This window comes from Eurypyga helias, unplaced genomic scaffold, assembly GCF_000690775.1.
Source record: "Eurypyga helias isolate BGI_N326 unplaced genomic scaffold, ASM69077v1 scaffold22017, whole genome shotgun sequence".
Taxonomy (NCBI): domain Eukaryota; kingdom Metazoa; phylum Chordata; class Aves; order Eurypygiformes; family Eurypygidae; genus Eurypyga; species Eurypyga helias.
In genome coordinates this window covers 13,333-33,284 of record NW_010260087.1, presented here as the reverse complement: position 1 = coordinate 33,284, position 19,952 = coordinate 13,333, and the positions used below count along the sequence as shown (strand labels likewise).

Genomic DNA, 19,952 nt, shown 5'->3' with positions numbered 1-19,952 from the left:
TTCTATAGCACACCCTGAGAAGAAAGGTAACTCTTTGGTGGGTAAAAGCATCCCAGAACGAGTTGGAAAAGCCCCATCCCCTGACAGAAACTCCATTATACACCAAAGAATAACATCAGGCTTGTGCTAGGGACTTTGTGATAAAATTCACATCATTTGGGACTATTTGGAGTGCTCATTGGCCTTGAGACAGCTCCACCCATCAGGAGTGAAAATCCCCCTTGGAAAGCAAGCCTTGTTATCCCAGCATGTACTCACTCTCGGGAGGGATCCTGTCTTTGTGCGGACAACCAGAGAGGCTGCGATGGTGAGGGTAGAGTCCCGTGACGTGGCCGGTCCCATCGCAGCCAGGAGTCGGACATTTGATTTCTCGCTTCTCGGGTCTTGAGGGATCTGAGGATTATGGGGAAAGGACGGTGGGAAGCAGGTTAGCAGATTTGGAGGGAAGAGGTGGAAAGGACAGAAAAATTGCTAAGGATGCTCCTCATCATTTTTCCAGTTAAACAGGGAGAAACCTTTGGGCTTGGAGTTGTTGTTGGTGTGGGTTTTTTTTTTTTCTCTGAAGGTAGAATTGTAACACTGGAAGTTTCAAAAATTAAAATCAGCAAAGCAATTTGAGCAGCTAACCCAACCAGGAGCATGGAGCTGCTCACACTGACAGAGCAGGCAGCCCAGCTCAGCACCCAGGGGATCCTGCAGCCTCTGCCAAGTCCCTCATGTCGCTGTGGCTGAACTCCGACCACTTCTTTAAAACCCCCTTGGGTTTTAAACCAGCCCTACTGCCCAGGCTAGGATTTTCAAGGCCAACAGGCAACTCCCCTCCCTGCTGAGATGTAGAGGACACCATCATTTTGTGCATTCGCTGTTGACCTTTAGGATGCCCCCATCCCTCTGTGAATTGAAGATTTGTGGCTAAATTCACCCTGTGGGCTGTGAAACCACCCAAAATCCCAGTTTTCATGGGGTCCTGAGCAGACAAATTCAGGTGGGGATGGGAAGGAAGGAGACACACGAAGGCTCGTCCCCATACCTTTGCCGTAGTAGCTCTTTCGGATGCTGTCCAGCGGTTTGCTCTGCTTCTCATCCACCTGGAAGTGCTTTACGTGCTCTCCTGGCAGCCGGCTGGGCTCCCGCACAATTTTCACCTGCTCAGCCTTCAGTGCGATGGCTTGTTCCAGCAGCCCCAGGTTCCCCCTCGTCATCATGTCATACATCTCGGACTCGTCGGTCACTGCCGATTTCTGGGAGCGGGCGTCATCGTCTTTGTCATCATCCGACCGGACCTCCACGATGACCGAGTACTCGGGCTTCGGGCTGAACTGCCCTTCACAGTGGCTTTTCTGGGTGTCCTGAGAAGTGTGAGGAGCTTCTTCACAGATCACTTCAGGAGCCATCTCTTCCTCCTCTTCATCCTCCTCTTCTTCTTCCTCTTCCTCCTCCTCTTCTTCCTCTTCCTCTTCCTCCTCCTCTTCATCTTCCTCCTCTCATCATCATCCTCCGCCTCCTCCTCCTCCTCTTCATCTTCTTCTTCTGCATCAGCCTTTTGCAGTTTGCAGGCCTCCTCGCAGTTTGCATCATCCCGGTGCTCCGGACACAACTCGCTGCTGCGTTCGCTGGTGACCTCGATGACCTCCTCAGCATCCTCCGTCTGGATGATGATCTCCTTGTCACACTCCTCCTCCGCTAACTCCTCTCCCGCATCCTCATGGACCAGGTGCACAACGTTGGATGGCGGCTTGGAGACCTGGAGCTCAGCTTCAGGCAGCTGCCCTTCGATGGCGAGGGTTTCCTCCGCTATTTGGCCTAGGTTGAGGAGAGAGTTGGCGATTATTTCTTGATAGCTGCTATAGTTGGCCTTGCTGGGCCCAGACGTACTTGTTGCCGTGTTTTGTCCATAATGGGTTGATTTTGTTGGGCTTCTCTCTGAGGGTGGGGGGAGGGGGAAAAAAGGAAAACAAAGAAGAGGGGGGAAAGAAAAAAAAAGAAAAAAAGGAGCAAAAGAAAAAGAAAAAAAAAAAAAAGAAAACGCCAAGGAAAAGAAAGGAATTCCATAAGCTCATGAACATCTCTCTGTCTTACTTAAGCTTAACTGAAACCAGAGCCTGGCTGTTATACCCCTGGAGCAGCCTAGGAATGGCAGGTAGAAAGGTGATTTCCACATGGAAGCTTCTGGGGGCTTAGATGCACCTGGCGTCCCGGCCCCCACCCCCCATCAGCAGCCATCTGGCCCCCTTGCTCCCAGTGCTCCCCAAACCAGGGGCTCCAAACCAGGTCCGATGCAGTGCCAGGACCCCGGCTGGACCCCCGGCTCATTTGTCTGTCACTCCTCTCGGAGAGTGGCCGGATCCTGCACCAGAAAAGGCAGCTGAACCCCTTGAGGCACCAGTGTGGGACCCTGGCTGCCTTCCCCTCCGCCATCTGAGGCATGCAGTGAGTTTCTCTGTGCTTCCATGGATCTCTCTCCAGGGAGCAACCCTGATGCAAAAGATCTCGCTTTTAAGACACTGGAGACAATCTGTGTGTACCCCCTCTCAGCGTAACCAGAGCTTTGCTCTTGTGCTTCCACTGAACAGAATAATTGAAGGACCCATCCTGTACATAATTCAGAAGAGCTATAACTCCTGGTTATTAACACTCCCTGCCCTTTATTCATCTGCAGAACACAGCTCTGCAATCAATAATGATAAAGCACCTTCTGCCGTCTCAGGACTGCGGGTCTCCTCCTGCTCCACCGCCTCCGCTTCATCCTCCTCCAGCGTCCCCTCCGACTCATCAGAGCCGGACTCCTCCTTCACCTCGGCCTCCTCACTGCCGTCACTGTCGACATTGTAGCCTTCATCCAAGGCCAGCTTGAGCGGATGGGATTTTCTCTTTGACACCAGATGTTCAGCCTCCGCATCCTGAAGTTTCCTCTTCTTTGCTAGAGGGCAGCTTTGTAAACTGCAGATGGGATCAAGGAGCAGAGAGGAGGCATTGCTGAGTGAGAAAGGCAAGTGGGACAAACACACACGCTAAAAAAATAAGCCTCATCCATCAGACCGGAGTTTTGGCTGGTTTAACCCTACATGGCCAAAAGATCTGCTCTCAGACCTTGAATTTATGCCACTATGTCAGCTTCACTCAGAGGTCAGCGCAAGGATGCTGTGCTCACTCCAGCAGTCTGGCCCATGGAGTAGCAGGACCAACAGCTCCCAGCACCACTGTTGGCGATGGCCACCAGGAAACCAGACAGGGGATGCAGAACCCTGGGACATGTCCACCAACTGCTCTGATTCCATCATTATAGGGTGATGAAAACCATCAGTTTAGGCTGGCGTGGCCTCGAAGGCAGCCTGCATGTTCTCACGTCCTGAGGCACTGAGCAGACCAAAAATCTCCACCTGCCAACAGCACCCATCAACCCCAGTCGCCCGAGCCAGGTGCTGTGCCATGGTTTGGGGTCTGTGGGAAGGCTACTGTCAGCCTGGTGAAGCAGATCGTCTAGAATCCCTCATGGGATAGCAAACTGGCTCTTTGGTAGTCAGATTTGGGGCAGATGAGTTTGGCTGCTGCTCTGAACCAGCCTCTCTCCAGCAAACATCTGTGTCTGAGGTGTTTGCTGGCGCTTTTCCCATCCCTACTACCCCTGACCCAGCCTCACCTTCTGTGTCTTGCATACTTTCCACGGATGTGTCCTGAGCCGTTACAGCCTGGGGTTGGACAGCTTGAGAGGGAAACAAGGAACTGTCAAGAACAGCAACAGGACTCGTAAAATTCATTTTTAATTAGAAGTGTATAAACTATGATCAGTTAAATGGGGCCAGTGCACAAGGAACAGAATAACTGTGAAAGGGAAGATAATTTCCCTCAAATGGTCCAGCTTGTCCCTTTGAATTCCAAGTGAGGAGGGCAGGAGAGCAGCCTTGCCGTTTGCTAAAAATTAATGAAATGACTCACCCTGTTTGATTAGATGAACGGTTCATTATAGTTTTATGAGTATGTTTAATCAAAGATTTGCATGTGTAAGAGCAAGCTTTTAAAAAGCAGACGACTACTGCACTCTGCCTCCCCACCACCACTCTTCAGTTTTCTTTTTCCCAGGTGCAGAAGGAAAACACAGACTTTTCACTTATTTCATGGCTTATCAAGGAACTGGGGTTCTTTGCAGTAAGAAATAGATGGGGTTTTTTGAAAGAACAGGCTGGGATGGGATCGAGGAGGTTTCAGCCAGAGCACATTGGGTATGGATCACCAGGACAAAAATCCTCAAAAGCAACTCAGAGCCTCACTTTTGGGGAAACTGATGGGATTTAGGTCACCAGATCTCCCACATCCCTGCATTTGTTCCTGCTGCTCCGCAGAAGAGGATGAGTTAAAGACTTCCAGGGAGCTCTGGGCAGCACTGGCAGCCGCTGCTGTCTTTGCCACGGGCTGCTGCGACGCAGCCTCTTGCTGCATCCCTCGGCGCGGGGCCGTGCACCTCCCCTGCGGCGGTGATTAGTCCCAGCTCCAGGAGCTATAAGGGCTTCAGATAAGAAGCATTAAAGCAAACATTTTCTGGCAAAACCAGATTATGGCATTGATTATAGGATGCCCAAGTGACTTGCCTGACATCTGAGGAATTCTAGAGTCATGTAGGATTAATAACCTCATTTAGCACCGTATCACCCTCGGCCCAGGAAGTTGGAAGCACTAATGAAATCTCTTGGTGACAGTGCAAAGGGAGAAGTCATCGCCAGCCCAGAGGGGATCTGGCCAGCCTGTTATTCTTGGAGTAAAAGACATGGGATAACATTAAATAGTACCAACTGCCAAGTCAGGCTTTAGGAACTCAGAATTTCTGCTCTCAGCAGAGAGCTCAGCCCTTGCAGAAAGCTCAGGATAAGGAGGATCTGAGTGCGCTAATGGATGCAGCAGCTCTGGGTGCACCGTCGGGTTATTAATGGCTCAACTCCCCAGAACACCGTGCACAAGTCAGATCGCTCTGTTCAAAGACTATTTCAACCCAAAACCAGGACAGGAGAGAGCTACTGAACTGTCAGGGGAGTAGGAATCCTTCCTTCGGGGAGAAGGCTTGCTTTAGCTTAGCAAAGATAACGCTAAGAGGGCGAATGACGGCAGCATGTCCCCTAAGGGGACACACACGGCTTCCTAGACGAGGCGGCTGTGCGACCGTGGGTGTAAGCGGCACCTCCTGGCCCCTGCGTGATGGAATCCTTCCTTCCTGCTGTCCGCTTTGATCGTGGCCCAATTTCAACCTGATGCTGAGCATCCTCCGAAGCCATCACTTGAGGGATGGCTCCCAGCTTTTTCAGCATGAGCCCCACTGCGCCTGGAGTCTCGCCTGCCAGCGCGGCATCCCTTCCCGAGCAAAAAGATCTCTCCCACTAACATGCGGAATTGGCAGAGGGACCTCCCCCCTTCGCTGCTCCCTCTGCTGATGAGCTGAAAGTCTGTTTAATTCTAATTGCCCTCGGTCATGACTGAGGCTGCTCTGTACTGAGCAACCCCAGACACACTAAGCGACTGCACGACGAAAGACAGAGCGCTGTTTATGTTACCAGTGACTCGCCTGAAAAAGGCCTTATTCAGTGGGAAACAAGAGCAGCTCTGATGAAGATGTTGCAGGCTTTTATAAGCTTTCCTGAATCAATTAAAGCTGATTCCCCTGCCCCCCACCTCCCCCCCACGATTTTTGATGTGGTGAAATGAAGCCTGCAGTTAAACGTACGGAGGAAGGAGCCGAGTGGTTCAGCATCGCGATTTCCCAAAGCAGGTGGTGATTTGGGATGCCTCTGGCTTTGGTGTGTCGAGTTAGTACCTTTAAAAAGCAGAGGTGATGCTCAGCATGCTCTGGGCCAGGCATTCCCATCCCTGCTCTCCTCCGGGGAGGTTTCATATTTTGGCAGGAGTCCCAAAAAGGGAAAGGGGCTTGGGCGTCTATTAAAGCTGCTCTCCTTCCCTGCAACAGCCACCGAAGCCTTCATATGCTTGACAAAAAGGCCTCTTATTGTTATGCAGACGATGCCCTGCTTCCAATTAGTCGATTAATCGTCCAGTTAATCAGGCAATTAGGTGACAGCTGCAGAGATGGCTTTGTGGAGCACTCTGTCCTGCCCCTTCTATATGTCACCTGCTCCAATTACCACCTCCACTCAAGTGTTCAGCAATAAAAGTTGGAGAAGTGGCATGCCCGCCACTCGCTCCTCCTGTCTCTCCGGAGTAATAGGAGAGTAGAAGAGCAGAAATGCTCTGAAATTGGGTTGGTTAAGGTCCAATTACTCTTTTGACACACAGCTTTCTAAGGGAGGCTGCTAGGAAAGGCAACCCCTGCTATTAGCGCCTGTCCAGGTTAAAGACTGCTACCTCTTGCGTAAGCCCTTGTGCGAGGTTTAAAGGGAGCTTCGAGATGAGGGAGGCTGTTATTTATAATGAGAAGCTCTGTAGGGCTGCAGAGGCTCGCTCCGGCTCTTTTGGCTGCTGCTGTTGGCATGCCAGCACTGTCACAGTGAGTGACAACAGGACCTTGGTGACTCAGCAGGGGACGCGGGGCCAAGGGAGGAGCTTCTGACACAAGAACTGATGTGACACAACATTGTTTGGGGGCAACAAGAGTATTTAAAATATATCGAAAAGAAAATCACTAGGATGTTGTCCCTAATGATCCTGTAACACAAAGCATAAGCATTGGGGTTTGCTGGAGTTTAGATCTGGGGTGGGACAGAGGGTGGCTGGAGGGTCTTCAGTCTGATGTGACCCATCCAGAGCTCGTGTTTCCATCCCTTTAACTCCTGTAGTTCCCCTAATGTGTGCGGCCAAGTGCTGCCCCCAGGAGTTGGACACAAGGTGCCCACCAATATAAGCCCCCAGCAAGACCTCCACCCCATCAGTCCCATGGTTTGCTCCTCTCACCCAGGTTTCCAAGACTGTAAGGAGATGTGGGGCTTCAACCAAGCCAGTCCAAGCACAGGGTCCCCCCTCCACTCCCTCTCACCCACCCACCCCAACCGAGGAGGAGCAGGGTCCTTACCTCACCTCCTGGCCGATGAGCTCCGTGGGCACTGGGCAAGATGCAGCAATGGAAACAAACACAAGGTCAAAAACACAACAGGGGTGCTCAACCCCCCCCAAGATATCCCACCCCCCCTGGTCTCTGGGGATCCTCTCCTGCCTGCTGCTGGGTTTCTATTGCCTCCTCAGGCATCCCGTTTGGGAAAGAAATGGTAGGCCTATCCTGCCCTCATTTACTGCATGCCTGCCTGTAGTAAATCACAATCCTGCCCTCTAAATCCTTCTGTCGGTGCTTGATTTCAAGCACATCAGTGCATGCCTGCAGCATCAGACTACCCGTCTCTCTAAATATATGACAACTTTAAAGTCAACAGAGCTACAAATGCATATGATTCAAACCCTTTTAAGTAAAGACCGAGTTTTCTCATACCTTCTTCTCTATATTTGCCTTTAAAATACACTCCAGAGTTACTTTTTTACACAGTTCACTACTGTTTTGTTGCAATGGCCACATTCACCTTTTACCTATCAACAGGGACAGGCACATTTTTGTCCTCCCCTTGTCACACCAGACTGATGTGGGAGCCCCTGCCTACGCTGAGACACATGGTAGGGCATGTGCTGCTTGGCTTTTAGGGTAAGCAATAGTTTATAGGGTTTTTAGGGATTATTCCCCACCTGTGAATAAAAGGACAGCCCACTACGTACAATAACAACATACAACAATGACTCATTGCTGCTGAAATCTTACATCCAGCCAGGAATCCAAATAATCAGGAGGAAAAAAAGCCCACAACACAAGTCTAAAAGTGCCCAGGCTAAAAAACCATAACACGTTTGCTCAATTTGTTTGAGCTAATTGGGTTTCCTGGGATCCAGCTCCCAGTGGGGTGACTCACAAGCTTCAACAAACTGGAGGCAGTGGCAAGTCCCAGGGCGTATGCAATAAATTACCTTTTCACGTCAAGAAACCCAGATTCGAGCATGGGGGAGGCAGGGTGCGAGAAAATAAATAGAATCAGGGCACTCTCCTTAGCAACCTGAGCGAGCACCTTTACGTGTGTGCAACAAAGCAATGAAACCCAAATATCTGAGCTCGATTCACCCCAGTTGGCAGCATCTGGGGTTTGGTTTGGTTTTAAAAAGATGCGGATGCTGAGAGGAGCAGCGAGGAGGGTGGGTGAGGGCAAAGGAAGGTGGTCCAGCACAGCTGCAGTCCTTGCAGACACCACACTTTTTCAGCCAGCCTTGTTCATCCCTCCAGATGAGGCTTCCAGACACCTTTGCAATCCATCAAATCCATGGCCACAAAAAGGAACGACAACAAGAGGCCGGTCTGTAACCAACCCCCGTGGCCACGGGACCACGCTGTGACACCCTGTGCTCTGTATCAGAGCATCTCGCCTTCTCCCGGAGATAAAGCACGCAAAGTAAGACCTGCACGGTTATTTAGAGTCGGAAAATAAATAGCAATCAAGCTTTGCATGAGCAAGTCATTTGTCCTCACGTCCCTGCCGGGGGACAGCCCCATTTGCTTCTCCAGCATGCGCGGCTTCTGCCAGGCACGCTCAGATGTGCGACTTCAAAGCCGCTGGCAGCGTGTGCGTGATGAAAGCCCCGGGAGCTGATCTGAAGCTCCAGTGATTGCAAACCCCTAACACAAAGCATGCAGAGGGCCTTGCTTTTTTTTTTTTTTTTTCTTTTATTTTTTTCTCTCTTCTCCTGGGTGTAGGGGATGAGAGTTAAGTACCATGAAGACCTGTAATGATTTGTGGTTGGGAGTTTTCCAGGTTTGTAGTCAAATTGTAGTGGGGTTGGGGTATGGGCAGTGAGCATAACTTAAAGAGTTAAGCCTGGGCCTGAAAAATCAAAGCCTATTTGGAACAAGCAAAGTGTAGGGAGCTCGGGTCTATACATCCCCGCGCTGCGGGATAACCAGCTGCTCACCTCTGATAGACTTCGATCGCGTGCGTGCTCTCTTATCGTCATTTTCTAAACTCATCTGGAATGGAAAGAGAAGATAATTGTTGAAAGATAACAAGAAAATTACTGTTAAAGGACAATCTCACATGGTTGTTGCTCTGTGTAAACACCCGGATGGCAGGGAAAGCTTTCCTGAGTTTCTGAGGCACAGATTTCTCACGCTGATTTTATTGTTCAACCCACTGTGCACAAATTTAGCAATTTTCGCAATTTTCCACATCCTGGGACTCAACAAGGACTCTCTGCTGGTCAGGCACCGCAGAGGGATAAGCACACAGGTGTGACGGCCCGTGATGGAAAACGGCTACGTCCAAGCTACCACTTGTTAAGGGCAGAACTGATTTCTCTGGGTTGACACCACCAAAGTGCTGTGAGCAGCTGGGTGAGGAGCTGGCACGTATTCAGAAATCTCTGAACATGCAGCCGAGCTGATCTCGTGCCCAGGAAGGGCAACTCCGCGTGTAATGCCTTAAAAACCTCCTGTCTCTGCTTAAATTGACACAAAGAGGGTTGCATCAAAATAACCCCTGCAACGCGGACATCAAACAGGAGGGCCTGTGGGGAATATGGGCATGAATAAGTAACACCGGGAACTTCAAAGTGCTTGATATTAATTAAACATCACAACGTGTCACAAGGTAACGGAAGGCTGAAGTGCAGCCACCTCCGGGGTGCAGCACAGGCTCCGCACCCGCACCCCGGTGTCGGGGTGGGGGAGCTTTGAAATCGCTGTGTCTGGAGGTGGGAAAAGGAAAAGCAGGGGCCTGGGACAAGAAGATTCAGCCAGAACAATAGAAATGGGATTTCATGAAACTTGTCAAGGAAGTTGCTAAGCGGTCAAAGAGCCGGTTTTACATCTTCCCCTTGACACAGATGCTCTCTCCGCAGGCAGGTGGTTTGGCTGCAAATGCCAAGGGGGTGAGCAGGATCAGGGTGGGAGCAGGGATATGAATTGTAGCCTAGTAGGTTGAGGACAAGATGATTTGGGTTTTACTGCAGTGTTACTGTCTGGGACTTTTCCTCCTGGGATAACAAGAAGCAGAGAGGGGGAAAGGACCATTCCCAAACGGGATTTGACAAAATAAAAGCAAATTCTCTTTGGAGCATCCTCTACAAGTCCCACTGGGAGAGGGATGCAACCAGCTCCCGTGCCATCCCAAAATGAAGAGACTCCACAGCCAACCCTCTGACACTCTGAAAGAAGGGGGGGACATGAGCAGCTGCTCCCCCTGATTAAGGAGCAGGAAGGGACACACATGCAGAGCATGTGCTGCTCCAGTGACAGTGGGGACAATGCACACATGATATATGCCCCCACATCCCCACGTGTGCCTTAAAACTGAGGGCTGCTGCTCGCCATCCCCAGCGGAAGAGGCTGGGGGTCCTCACCCACCACCCTTGAAGGGTGCACTGCTTGTCTGGGGCCTCTCCCACCTTCCCTGCCCCAGAAACCCGTGAGCTCTGGGGGTGATGAGGAGGGCAGGAGGCGGTTGGGCAGGCAGGGAGAGGGGTTAGAGGTCCCCAGACGATGGGGCACTGCGGCTGAAAACACCTTAAAAAGGAGGGATGAAACTTCCCCGGGTGCCCCTCTCACAGCCACCCTGCAGAAGCACAGCATTAGCACTCAATGATTTATGCGATTTGTTAGATGGGGAGATTGGAGAGGGGAAAAAAAAAAGAAATAAAAAAAAGAATCAAAACCTGAAGCAATTTATGCATCCTGTCAGCATTCAGCTCGTGGCACCACAGTGTTGTGCTCCACGTTTATTACAATCTTCCCAATAACACAGCAGACAATTACTATAATTTCTATTTTTAAAGCCCCGGTTCCCTGCGGACCAATGGCTCACGTTTAAAGTGTGGAGAGGAGCAGGTGTCAAAGGGACTTCATTACATTTATGAGCCTTTCAACGCCGGCGTGCGCTGAGCGAGCTAGCTAATGCCGCCGCCGCGCGCCGACAATACAACTAATCCATTTGATTGCTGGGAGCCTGCCTCCAACCAAAATGAATTTCAGAGAGGGCTATTTTTTTTTTGACAGTTCTCCCAGGGAATTGGCACGCGTCAGGCTGGTGTCTTGGCAATAGGGGTTTGCCTGCAGATCAATTATTCAAAGAGGCAGAGGAGGGCAGGCTGCAGGACGCGCAATGGGCACCAGCGCCAGCCCACGGAGCTGATGGCTGTGGAACCCGTTTCCAAAAAAATAGATAGGCCTGAAATCCCATGGGGACAGCGAGGGAAAAGCAGAGCAAAAGTTCAATTTTCTTAAACCTGCTCTTCAAGGACAGGCAGGCAGGAAGGGCTCGAGCTCCTTGTCTATAAATAGGGAAGATCCCATTTCATGTCACATTTGTCTTCAAAAAATGAGGCATCCCGTCTGTGCTAACGTCCAGGCCCCTCACTACACCACAGCACCTCATAAAGCCATTCTGCCCATTGCCTTCAACACTTCTTCAAGCCAGGATCAAACACACTGGGAAGACAGGAACTCGGTCATAGCCAAAGGGGACAGGAGCCACCTAAGGCAGGGACAGACCCAACCTTGCTGAGGACCCACTGTACAAAGCAGCCTTTTTTTTTTTGACAAAAACCTAGATTTGGGGTTTTTTTCTCCATAAGAAAGACCCCATTACTTGACTAGACAACTTCACACGGCCCCACCACCGTGTATCTGAAGCATTTCGCTTGCAGCACAGGAGGGATGGGGTGGGCTCGGCACACCCGGACTCTGTTTTCTACCATCAGGCTCCTTTTCTCAGCTTAAATCAACAGCAGCGGCATCCTCAAAAATCATCTTTCCCACCAAAGTGCTGAAACACCAGGAAAGAGATCCAGTTCCGAGCTCAGCCCCTGCCCCTCCCAGGCAACTTGAATGAACTGACGTGGCTGTTACTGTGCTTCTGGAGCCTCCGTGGTTATCGGGCTCGGGTGCACGAAGGTTCCATGAAACCACTGTCCTTTGTTGTTCGCCGCCTCAGCGAGAAGCCCTCTAGACAGATCGTTTTAACGCAAAATTTCAGGTCACATAGTGCATGTTTGCAGTCTTGGCGGCTGAGGGGGTATTTTCATTTGCTCTCTCTCCTGCTCCCATAATAGCCAGGCTGAGAAGCTATCCAGATTTCACTCTGATTATTTTAACTCTGAATGGAAAACAAAGCAACCTGAAAAGAAACCTGGAAATAAATTATTGCCACCCGATGCCAGCCTCAGAGCATGTTAGTGCAGCTGGAAGAGACAGAGGTTTATTCCTCTCCCCCTCACCTTATCGCTGGGTTAACTCTCGTATTAAACCAAAATAAGCATCTAACAGGTTTGTTAACGCAATACCAGAGGGCAAAGCAGGGAAAAGGACCCTGCGCTGCGTGTCGGGGTACTCGTTTCGGGAGTCAGCTCCGTCCTCTGCCACTGACGGTCAGGGTAACCTTGAGAACATCCCTTCATCTCTCTGGGTGCCACTTTTTTATACCTTCTCCCCAAAGACACTGTGGTGCAGGGGCTATTTCTTACCCCATGTTTGCCCTGCACTAAGGAGCTTCCTGCCACGACCATAATACAAGCTATACCGACGATGCCCCCATGCTGCGAATCTAAATCAATAAGGTTCGGACAGATAAACCTGAAAAGCAGTTTAAGCTGAGCACAATGTGAATTTCCACTGCCTACTCCTATGGTAGGCTCTGCCAAGGCTCAGCAATACAGCCCGGGAACGGCAGCGCAGATCTGAAGTTTAATTTTATGGAGTACCTACAGGGTTGATGTTTTCTTCTTTCTTATCTTAATACACATTTCTTTTCCAATAGGAGAGCGAGGTTCTAACATAAAACTGCAGGAGCCTCCCGTGCACTGATGCCCAGGTGTGCCGGGGCTTTGACAGCTCTATGCAAATACACCATTAAGGGCCACGCTGAAATTCCCCGCAGTCAGCGGTAATACTTTATATGTATTCAAGAGCACCACGGAGCTCAGAAAATAAACACACGGAAGCAGCCTTCAGCTGGACAAAGGGAGGTGAGGATTCAGGGGGAATATTTATTTTACTCTGAAAGCAGCAGTGCTTCCATCAGCGCTTATTTGTGGATATAGCAAAATGCCATTTGTGAGAAGCTGTGTCTGGGCTTTAGAGGACAGACAGAACGAGCCTCTATTTTCAGTTAAAAAAACCAAAACCTAAATTTGCCTAGCAGCAGGTGAAGCAGGAGGAGGAAAATGCCAGAGGAAATTACATTTTCCCTATAGAAGTGTTGAAAAGTGGTTTTCTACATGGTCCTTCCCCTCTTCCAGATCCAAGGAGCCATTTCTTTGGCTCCTCAAGGCACAAGACAGTACCGATCACCCCAAGAACGCAGGACCCCACTCTACCCTGGCTATGCACAGACAGAGATGGTCCAGCTCCCACGACCCTGTTTCAGGGCTGGATTCAAAGCCAGGATGAGAAGGGAAGGGAGAAGGATGCTGTGTGGGAAAACTTCACCATCACCAGCCTTGACCCAGCAAACTCCATCAGCCTTTCACCAGTGAAGATTAATTTATTGGTTATTTTGCACTGTTTGCTGCTTCTTTCCTTAGAAAAGATTGCGTTATCCGCACAAGCCAACGAAGGGAGCAAACCCCAGGGTTCAGATGGATGAGGTCTACAGGGCAAAATCACAGCCAGGCAGCAAAACTGCCCCTCGGCATGCCCCAGGCAGTGAGGATGGGTTGGAATGGCCTTCGTGATTTCTTTTGGAGGGTGAGGAATCTCCCCCTTGGCTGCTGCAGGCTGAACACGGGTGGACAGGCCTGGATCTGCGTCTCCAGATCTCTCCCCACTGCTCTCTGCAGAGTGCCAGGGCATCAGCGGTCACTGCAGAAAATGAAGATGGCTTCGTCCCGCTGAACTTTCTCTAGCTGTTAATTTTTTTAAAAATAAACAAGGGGTGTTGGAGGAAGAAATACCCTTGATGAAGAGTCTGCCTCTACTTTTTACAAAGGCTCAATAGTAGCTCCCAGACTCTGTTTTATAGCCACACTCTGAGGTTAGGGTTTTTCTATTTTTTCTCCCTTCTTCCTTTAGGGTCTTCCTTGCTGCTTGATTTAAATCCTCCTGACGTTCCACCTATTGTGAGCCCCGTCCTCGGCTGACTAAACTACCGTCTGCCTTTTGCTCTCTGACTGCTTCCAGGAAAGGACACCCTGTACCATGTTCTCGTGCTTGGAGTCAGCGGGGGGAGGATTTTTGCCTTGGCATCTTCAGATGTAAAACCGCAGCTCGTACCCACCTCAAATTAAAAAATACAGCTGTGTCACAAACATCCTTCTGAAGCTGTGCTGTCAGTTTGCATTTGCAGCAAGGGTCTGACTCCCACCCCAAAAAAAAAACCCCAATGCCACCAGCGTAACGCTTACTGAGCGCTAAGGCTCTGGGGCAGTAGAGGCATCCCGCACCCAAGTGAAGGGGACTAGCAACGACACTCCCGAGCATCCCGTGGTGGTACCGTGAGCCTCTGCAGCGCTGACATCCTGGCGCTAGGCTGGGGGGGTGATTTCATATGCGGTAGTCTTAAGCTGACATACACTTTCCTCTTGACTGTTTGAAAGTGCTGCAACGTGCAACCCAAACACCGTTTCACATGCTGGGAGACCCAAGTGGCCCCGTAGATGCAAACAGCTCTTATGACAGAAGAGGAGGGGCAGGGGAGGGAAAGAAATATCTCAGTTCTTCAACCTCTTTGTTTTCAAGCCCAGTAATAAGCTGCCTTTTTCAAAAGATTATCCTTGAGAGGCGAAATGCGAGGTGACTGCTGAAGTGAGCTATGTGCACATGTGTGGCAGCCAGCACTTGGGGCAGGGGATGGGCTCCAGTAACCCCATCAACATCAGCCCTACCTGTCCTAACAGCAGCCAGAAACCTCAACTACATCACCACGGCACAGGGGAATAGAGAAGATTTGGGAAAGAAAGATTCATTTCTCCCTCGGCCACCGTGGTCCAGGACAAGCACAAGCAGGAGCATCCATCCGGACGGTCTCAGCTGGCTCGGAGCAGAGAGCACCTCTCCACAACACTGAGATCTCATTTCAGACCTGTCACGTGAAATCTTATCCTGCGCCTGGACTTCTTTAGAGGCAAAAATAAATAAGTAAACGTGCCCCACATCCCATTGTCCTTCACCGCTGCGTGTCCTGTGGATTATGAGCCGTAACTGGCGTGGAAAACCATATTTAAGTACAATATGTATTTGCGAGCACACATGCAAGTGCCCGCGTGTGCACGTGGTGCAGACGTGAAGGTTGGAGAGGGATTGACACCCCTTTCTGAGATAAGAGGGCTGGACCCACACACACACAATATACAGGCCTAAACTATCCTAAGTTCTACCTGGATTTTAGGAAAACATAGCAGAAAATAAATATGCTACTGCACCGATATGCAGAAAAGTAATTTTTAAATTTGCCTAAATGGATTGAAAGTAACACTTGGGGAAAACTGCTCATAGAGAGCAGGCGACAGCCTTAGTAAAGCCAGCTTCCTCCTCTCCCTTCCTATTCCAGGTTAATTTGCCTTTTACAACAAAGGACAAGAATTCATCTATTGCTCACTCACATACCTCAGGCTCAGCCTTGCAGCCAGAGATGCGCAGGATCCGGCCCTTCCACACCCTCAACATCCCATGCTGTGACTCTCCACCGACCAAGCTTTACAGAACCAGCCACTGCCACCTCCAAAATCCACAGCTCCCCAAATCCTGCTCCCACCTCAGATGCCGCCTCCCTCCTCCTCTTGCCACCAGACCACTCTGTTAAGGCACAGATAAGCAGAGCTGGGGGTTGCAAGAAACAGTTAATATTAGCAATGTGCCTGGCAGAGTCAGAGCGCTAGATAAGCGCCAGGTACTGGGAGTATTACCTTTTGTAATCATCGCTTTATTAACATACAACAATCTTATTAAATCTAATCTAAGTGCTTATTTGGCAAGTTCAATAGAAAAGCCTTAATTGAGCTCGTTTTAAATATAGCAACAACTGCTTACTCTGCTTTCTAAGAAGGTGTGAGCTTTCCTGGCAACACCTGCTTGCAGCTGACAGCTTGTTAGTGAAGAAAGATGAGTTTTAAGGGTGTTCTTTTGCTGCTTTGGGGCTTTCCCAGGGCTTGGTTTATTTGGGGATACAGGAAGGGTCGGTCACATCAGTCACCCGATGAAGTCTTCCTCCACCACCCCGGTGGGGCCAGCCACCCATCTGAGACCATGCCTCACTCTGGAGAGGCAAAAATGGGACAGGAAGTGCCATTTGTGTAATGAGCATCTCAGTTCTATGCTTAATTAAAGCTTCCTAATCGGCTGGCAGTGAATCTGCCAGGAGGTTTGACAGCGTGGCTGGACCTCTTTCATGAGCCACAGCTGCAGCAGTAAATGAGTGGCTCTGTTGAGCCCCAGGAGCTGCCTGGGGGTCCCGGTGGGGATGAATGCCTCGCTTGTCCCCTCCGAAGACATCCCAGCTTCACCTGGCGTACGAGGGGCTTCTTCCGACCAGCCGGCGCCTTGGAGAAAGGGCCTATTTTAAACAGTCCTGGGACTGACCTAAATATCCAGATCTGAGCACCCTTGAAGGATGGGACCGGAGAGGAAGGCAAGAATTTAAATATCTGGACTCAAAGCCAAATCTTGACAGCTGGAAGCCCTCTCTGCCCGGATTCACCATGCAGGAGGTTTGGCTGTAGCAAGGAAACAGAATGCCAGGCCCTGCCCATCACTCTGGGTACCGGAAAGGCTCCATTCCGCCAGGACCACCTGGTCCATAAGGCCTGGAGCAGCACGTGGCCTTCGTCCTGTGGCCAGTGCGTGGGGCTGGGGTCACTACACTGACAAAGTACAGGTTTGTGGAGGACCGAGGGCTTTCTGCTCACCTTGATGCGTGTGCCGTGCAGGCTGGCGGCTCCCTTGCAGCTGCTGATCTTCTCTCCACAGGTCCACCTCTGATTCAGTAGCTCACCCCGAAACTCATTTTCTGGGGAGGGGAGGAAGAACACAGGGTCAGGACACAGTGTCAGCCCAGCACCCCACCAGCAGTATCAGACAGAGGTAAAAATGCAATATTTATTCCATGCCTGCTTTCTTTAATAGCCATGCAAACCCTGCCTGAGGGTCTCCATGCCTCAGGCGGGACCCCATGGTGCCACCCCAAGGCCAAGAGCCCCAGCCATGAAGAACTTGCAATTGAGGTAAATGAAGGCTTGGAGACCTAATGCAGGAGCAGCCGTGTGCACCCCCAGCCTACCCAAACATGCTGCAGGGCTGCTCAGCTTGGTCCTCAGTTGGAAAACACACTATTAACAGTGTCACTGGCGGGCTGGGCAAGGCAGCCGGCAGCACTGGCCCAGAAGCCTCGTGGTACCCATGGCAGCTGGCAAAGGGCTTCTTTGCCCTTGCTCCCCCCTTACACCCACTTCTCTTTCCAAAGATGAAGTTAATTTAAAAAAAAAAAAAAAAAAAAAAATCACACATCTAAATTAGTGGATGGGACTTATTAACTGACCTCACTGAAAGCCGAGTGAGGTCCCTACACAAGTTTCCATGACAACTCTCAGTGACACCAGCATTTTGGGAGTGGGTCATTACAGCGATACACAGTGAAGGTGTAAAACAAGTGTCTCAAAGTTAAAGTTCCAAAGGCAGAACTGCTTTGGGAACGAGGGAGAGCAGGCAGAGAGGAGCCTCCATCCATGGGGAGGGTTTGTGAGAAATAGATATTTTACAAGTGAATTCTCAGCACTTTTCTTTCATCTAGTACAACTTCAGACATCTGCAAGGGGTCAGCACCGACCCTGCCACACACACATGGACCTGTGGCAGCTGGGCCAGCATGGAGGATCTGCCGTTGCTGCTCTGGGCAGTACTGCCGTGAGCCTTCCTCTTGCATCTTAATCACAGCTCCCTCACCGAGTGCCAAATAATTTACTGCCTGTTCTCCAAGTCTTGCTCCATTCACCTGCTGCCACCAATGCAAAGGAAAAAGAGCAGCATCCCCCAGAAGGTGACACGTGAGGAGCTACACGCTCATTCATCTCGGGCTGCTAACAGCCTGGGGAAGAGCTCAGGGCAGAGGCTTCGCTTCCTCTGCTGAACAGGCTCCCGTGCTTCCATCACTTGGTGTTTCTACTACTGGGGTGATCTCAAAGACAAAAAAAAGCAGGGAGAAGGCTCACACATGCTAAAGGAAACCTGTGGAAGGTGGTTGTTTCCAGCAATGGATAATTTACTGAGTGTGTGGAACACCAGCCGAGCAACTTCAGATCTGCTCCGCCAGTAAGCAGCTTTTAGGAGAATGGGCAGCAAATAGCTAGGGCATTTATTTCTCCCCTGCCTGTGTCCGTTCTCTATCTACAAGACATTAAAGGAACAACCAGTACATCCCACAGTGCTCTGACAAGAATGAGTACATTGAAAGACTAGGATAATTCGATCCTGTGGTGACGTACAATGCAAGTTAGTGCCTAAGATAGATGACCGTGAAAGTCACCTTCATGTATCTGTCCTAAACCAGAGCTGTTCTGAAGCCGGGAGGGCAGCTGGAAGAACTTCTCTAGGTTTCATATGTGTTAGAGACTTCATTCCAAACCCTGTCTGAAGCACTGTGTTCCAGCCTGTACCTGCAGGAAAGGCACAGGGCTTGGAAACAAAATCCGAAAGGTTACTGAAACATTATTCTGCTTTGGAGAAGATCTGAGGAAAGGGAGCAGGGAGGCACAGATGGCCAGGCAGATGATGAAAACCAAGAAAAATGTGGGAAAGAAACTAGAAAGGGACAGAAGAAAGGAGAACAGAAGGGGGAAAAACATCGAGTAATAAGAAATAAAGATGTTTCTATAGCACACACATAGGACAGTGCAGTCTGCCTGCTTCTCTGAAGGGAGATGTTTCCCTGAGCATCCTTCTCCCAAGCAGCATGTCTCAAAGCAGGAGTATCCTCTCTGGGAGGCAACAGGGACAGGAGCAGAGAGCGGCTTAAACTGCAGAAGTGACAGATCCTGGATGCAAAATACCCCTAAAGATAGCTTAGAAGATTTTTGAAAGGTGGAGAGGTCAGAAGATTCAGCTGTGAGGAGATAAAAGCAGCAAAAAACACACGCACACACCCGTATCCACTTTGGGCCCATTTTGCGCACGTGTGGCTAAGTTGCAGGCTAAGAGCGAGCTCCAGAAGCTGCTGCGATAAATCTGGCCTGAGATGCCAGCCTGCCCTTGCCCATGGGCCCCATCCCAACCTCCTGCACCTTCATCCCTGTGAGGAAGAGGAGACGAAGGGCCTGCGTGTCAGGGTGAGGAGCCTCGGCCAGGCTAAAGGTGTGTTTGCCACACCAGCTCAGCACCTTCCTGCCCACTCCCATCCCTCTGCCTAGCCCGGTTCAGATGACCAAGGCAGCTCCATCAACACACGAATCAGATTTCCTCTGTTCCGTGCTGCTTAAAGGCATCTGGTCTCCGGAGAGGATCGGCTTGCACTGCTGGCTGTGCCCTTTCCACCTCCCCTCCGGACCATGGCTTCAGCAGAAACCCAGCTCGCTGTTATGTGAAGGACACTTCTTTAACCCCTGCCTAGGCCACCCAAGAAGAGAGGCAGGATATTTCCTTAAATGCAAGTTTTTACCTGTGGGAAGCAGATCCCAGAGGGAACAGCACATCCTGGGGTCCCCTCCTGGCACTGAGCAGGGACAGCCAAAGCTCACAGCCAGGAGCACTTGCATCCACTCCCCCTTGAAAAATATCCTAGGAGTGGTCTAATTAATCACTGCCTGACATTTGCATCCCAAAGGAAATCACCATCTTTCCCCCACCCACTCCAACCTCAGCACCCACCTAGTCAGGACTGGATCACACATTTGGGTATCTCATTAAATGGGATGTTTTCCCCCACCAACATTTATGACAGTGCACCACCCAAACATCAGTCTGTCCTCTTCCAAATTAGGTTCTTTCCCAAACATTGAATCTAATTGCCCCC

The 19,952-nt window shown here is 50.4% G+C and overlaps 1 protein-coding gene across 1 annotated transcript in view; it reads right to left on the bottom strand.

Moving 5' to 3' along the window:
* MYT1 (myelin transcription factor 1) overlaps positions 1 to 17,526 on the bottom strand; it is a 41,785-nt gene extending 24,259 nt beyond the window's left edge. The window contains 9 exon segments of the mRNA XM_010154933.1: positions 259 to 393; positions 1,031 to 1,484; positions 1,487 to 1,923; positions 2,693 to 2,940; positions 3,641 to 3,703; positions 7,010 to 7,040; positions 8,938 to 8,992; positions 16,858 to 16,958; positions 17,499 to 17,526. Coding sequence (XP_010153235.1) covers positions 259 to 393; positions 1,031 to 1,484; positions 1,487 to 1,923; positions 2,693 to 2,940; positions 3,641 to 3,703; positions 7,010 to 7,040; positions 8,938 to 8,992; positions 16,858 to 16,958; positions 17,499 to 17,526 — 1,552 coding nt within the window.
* Positions 17,527 to 19,952: the final 2,426 nt, after the last annotated feature.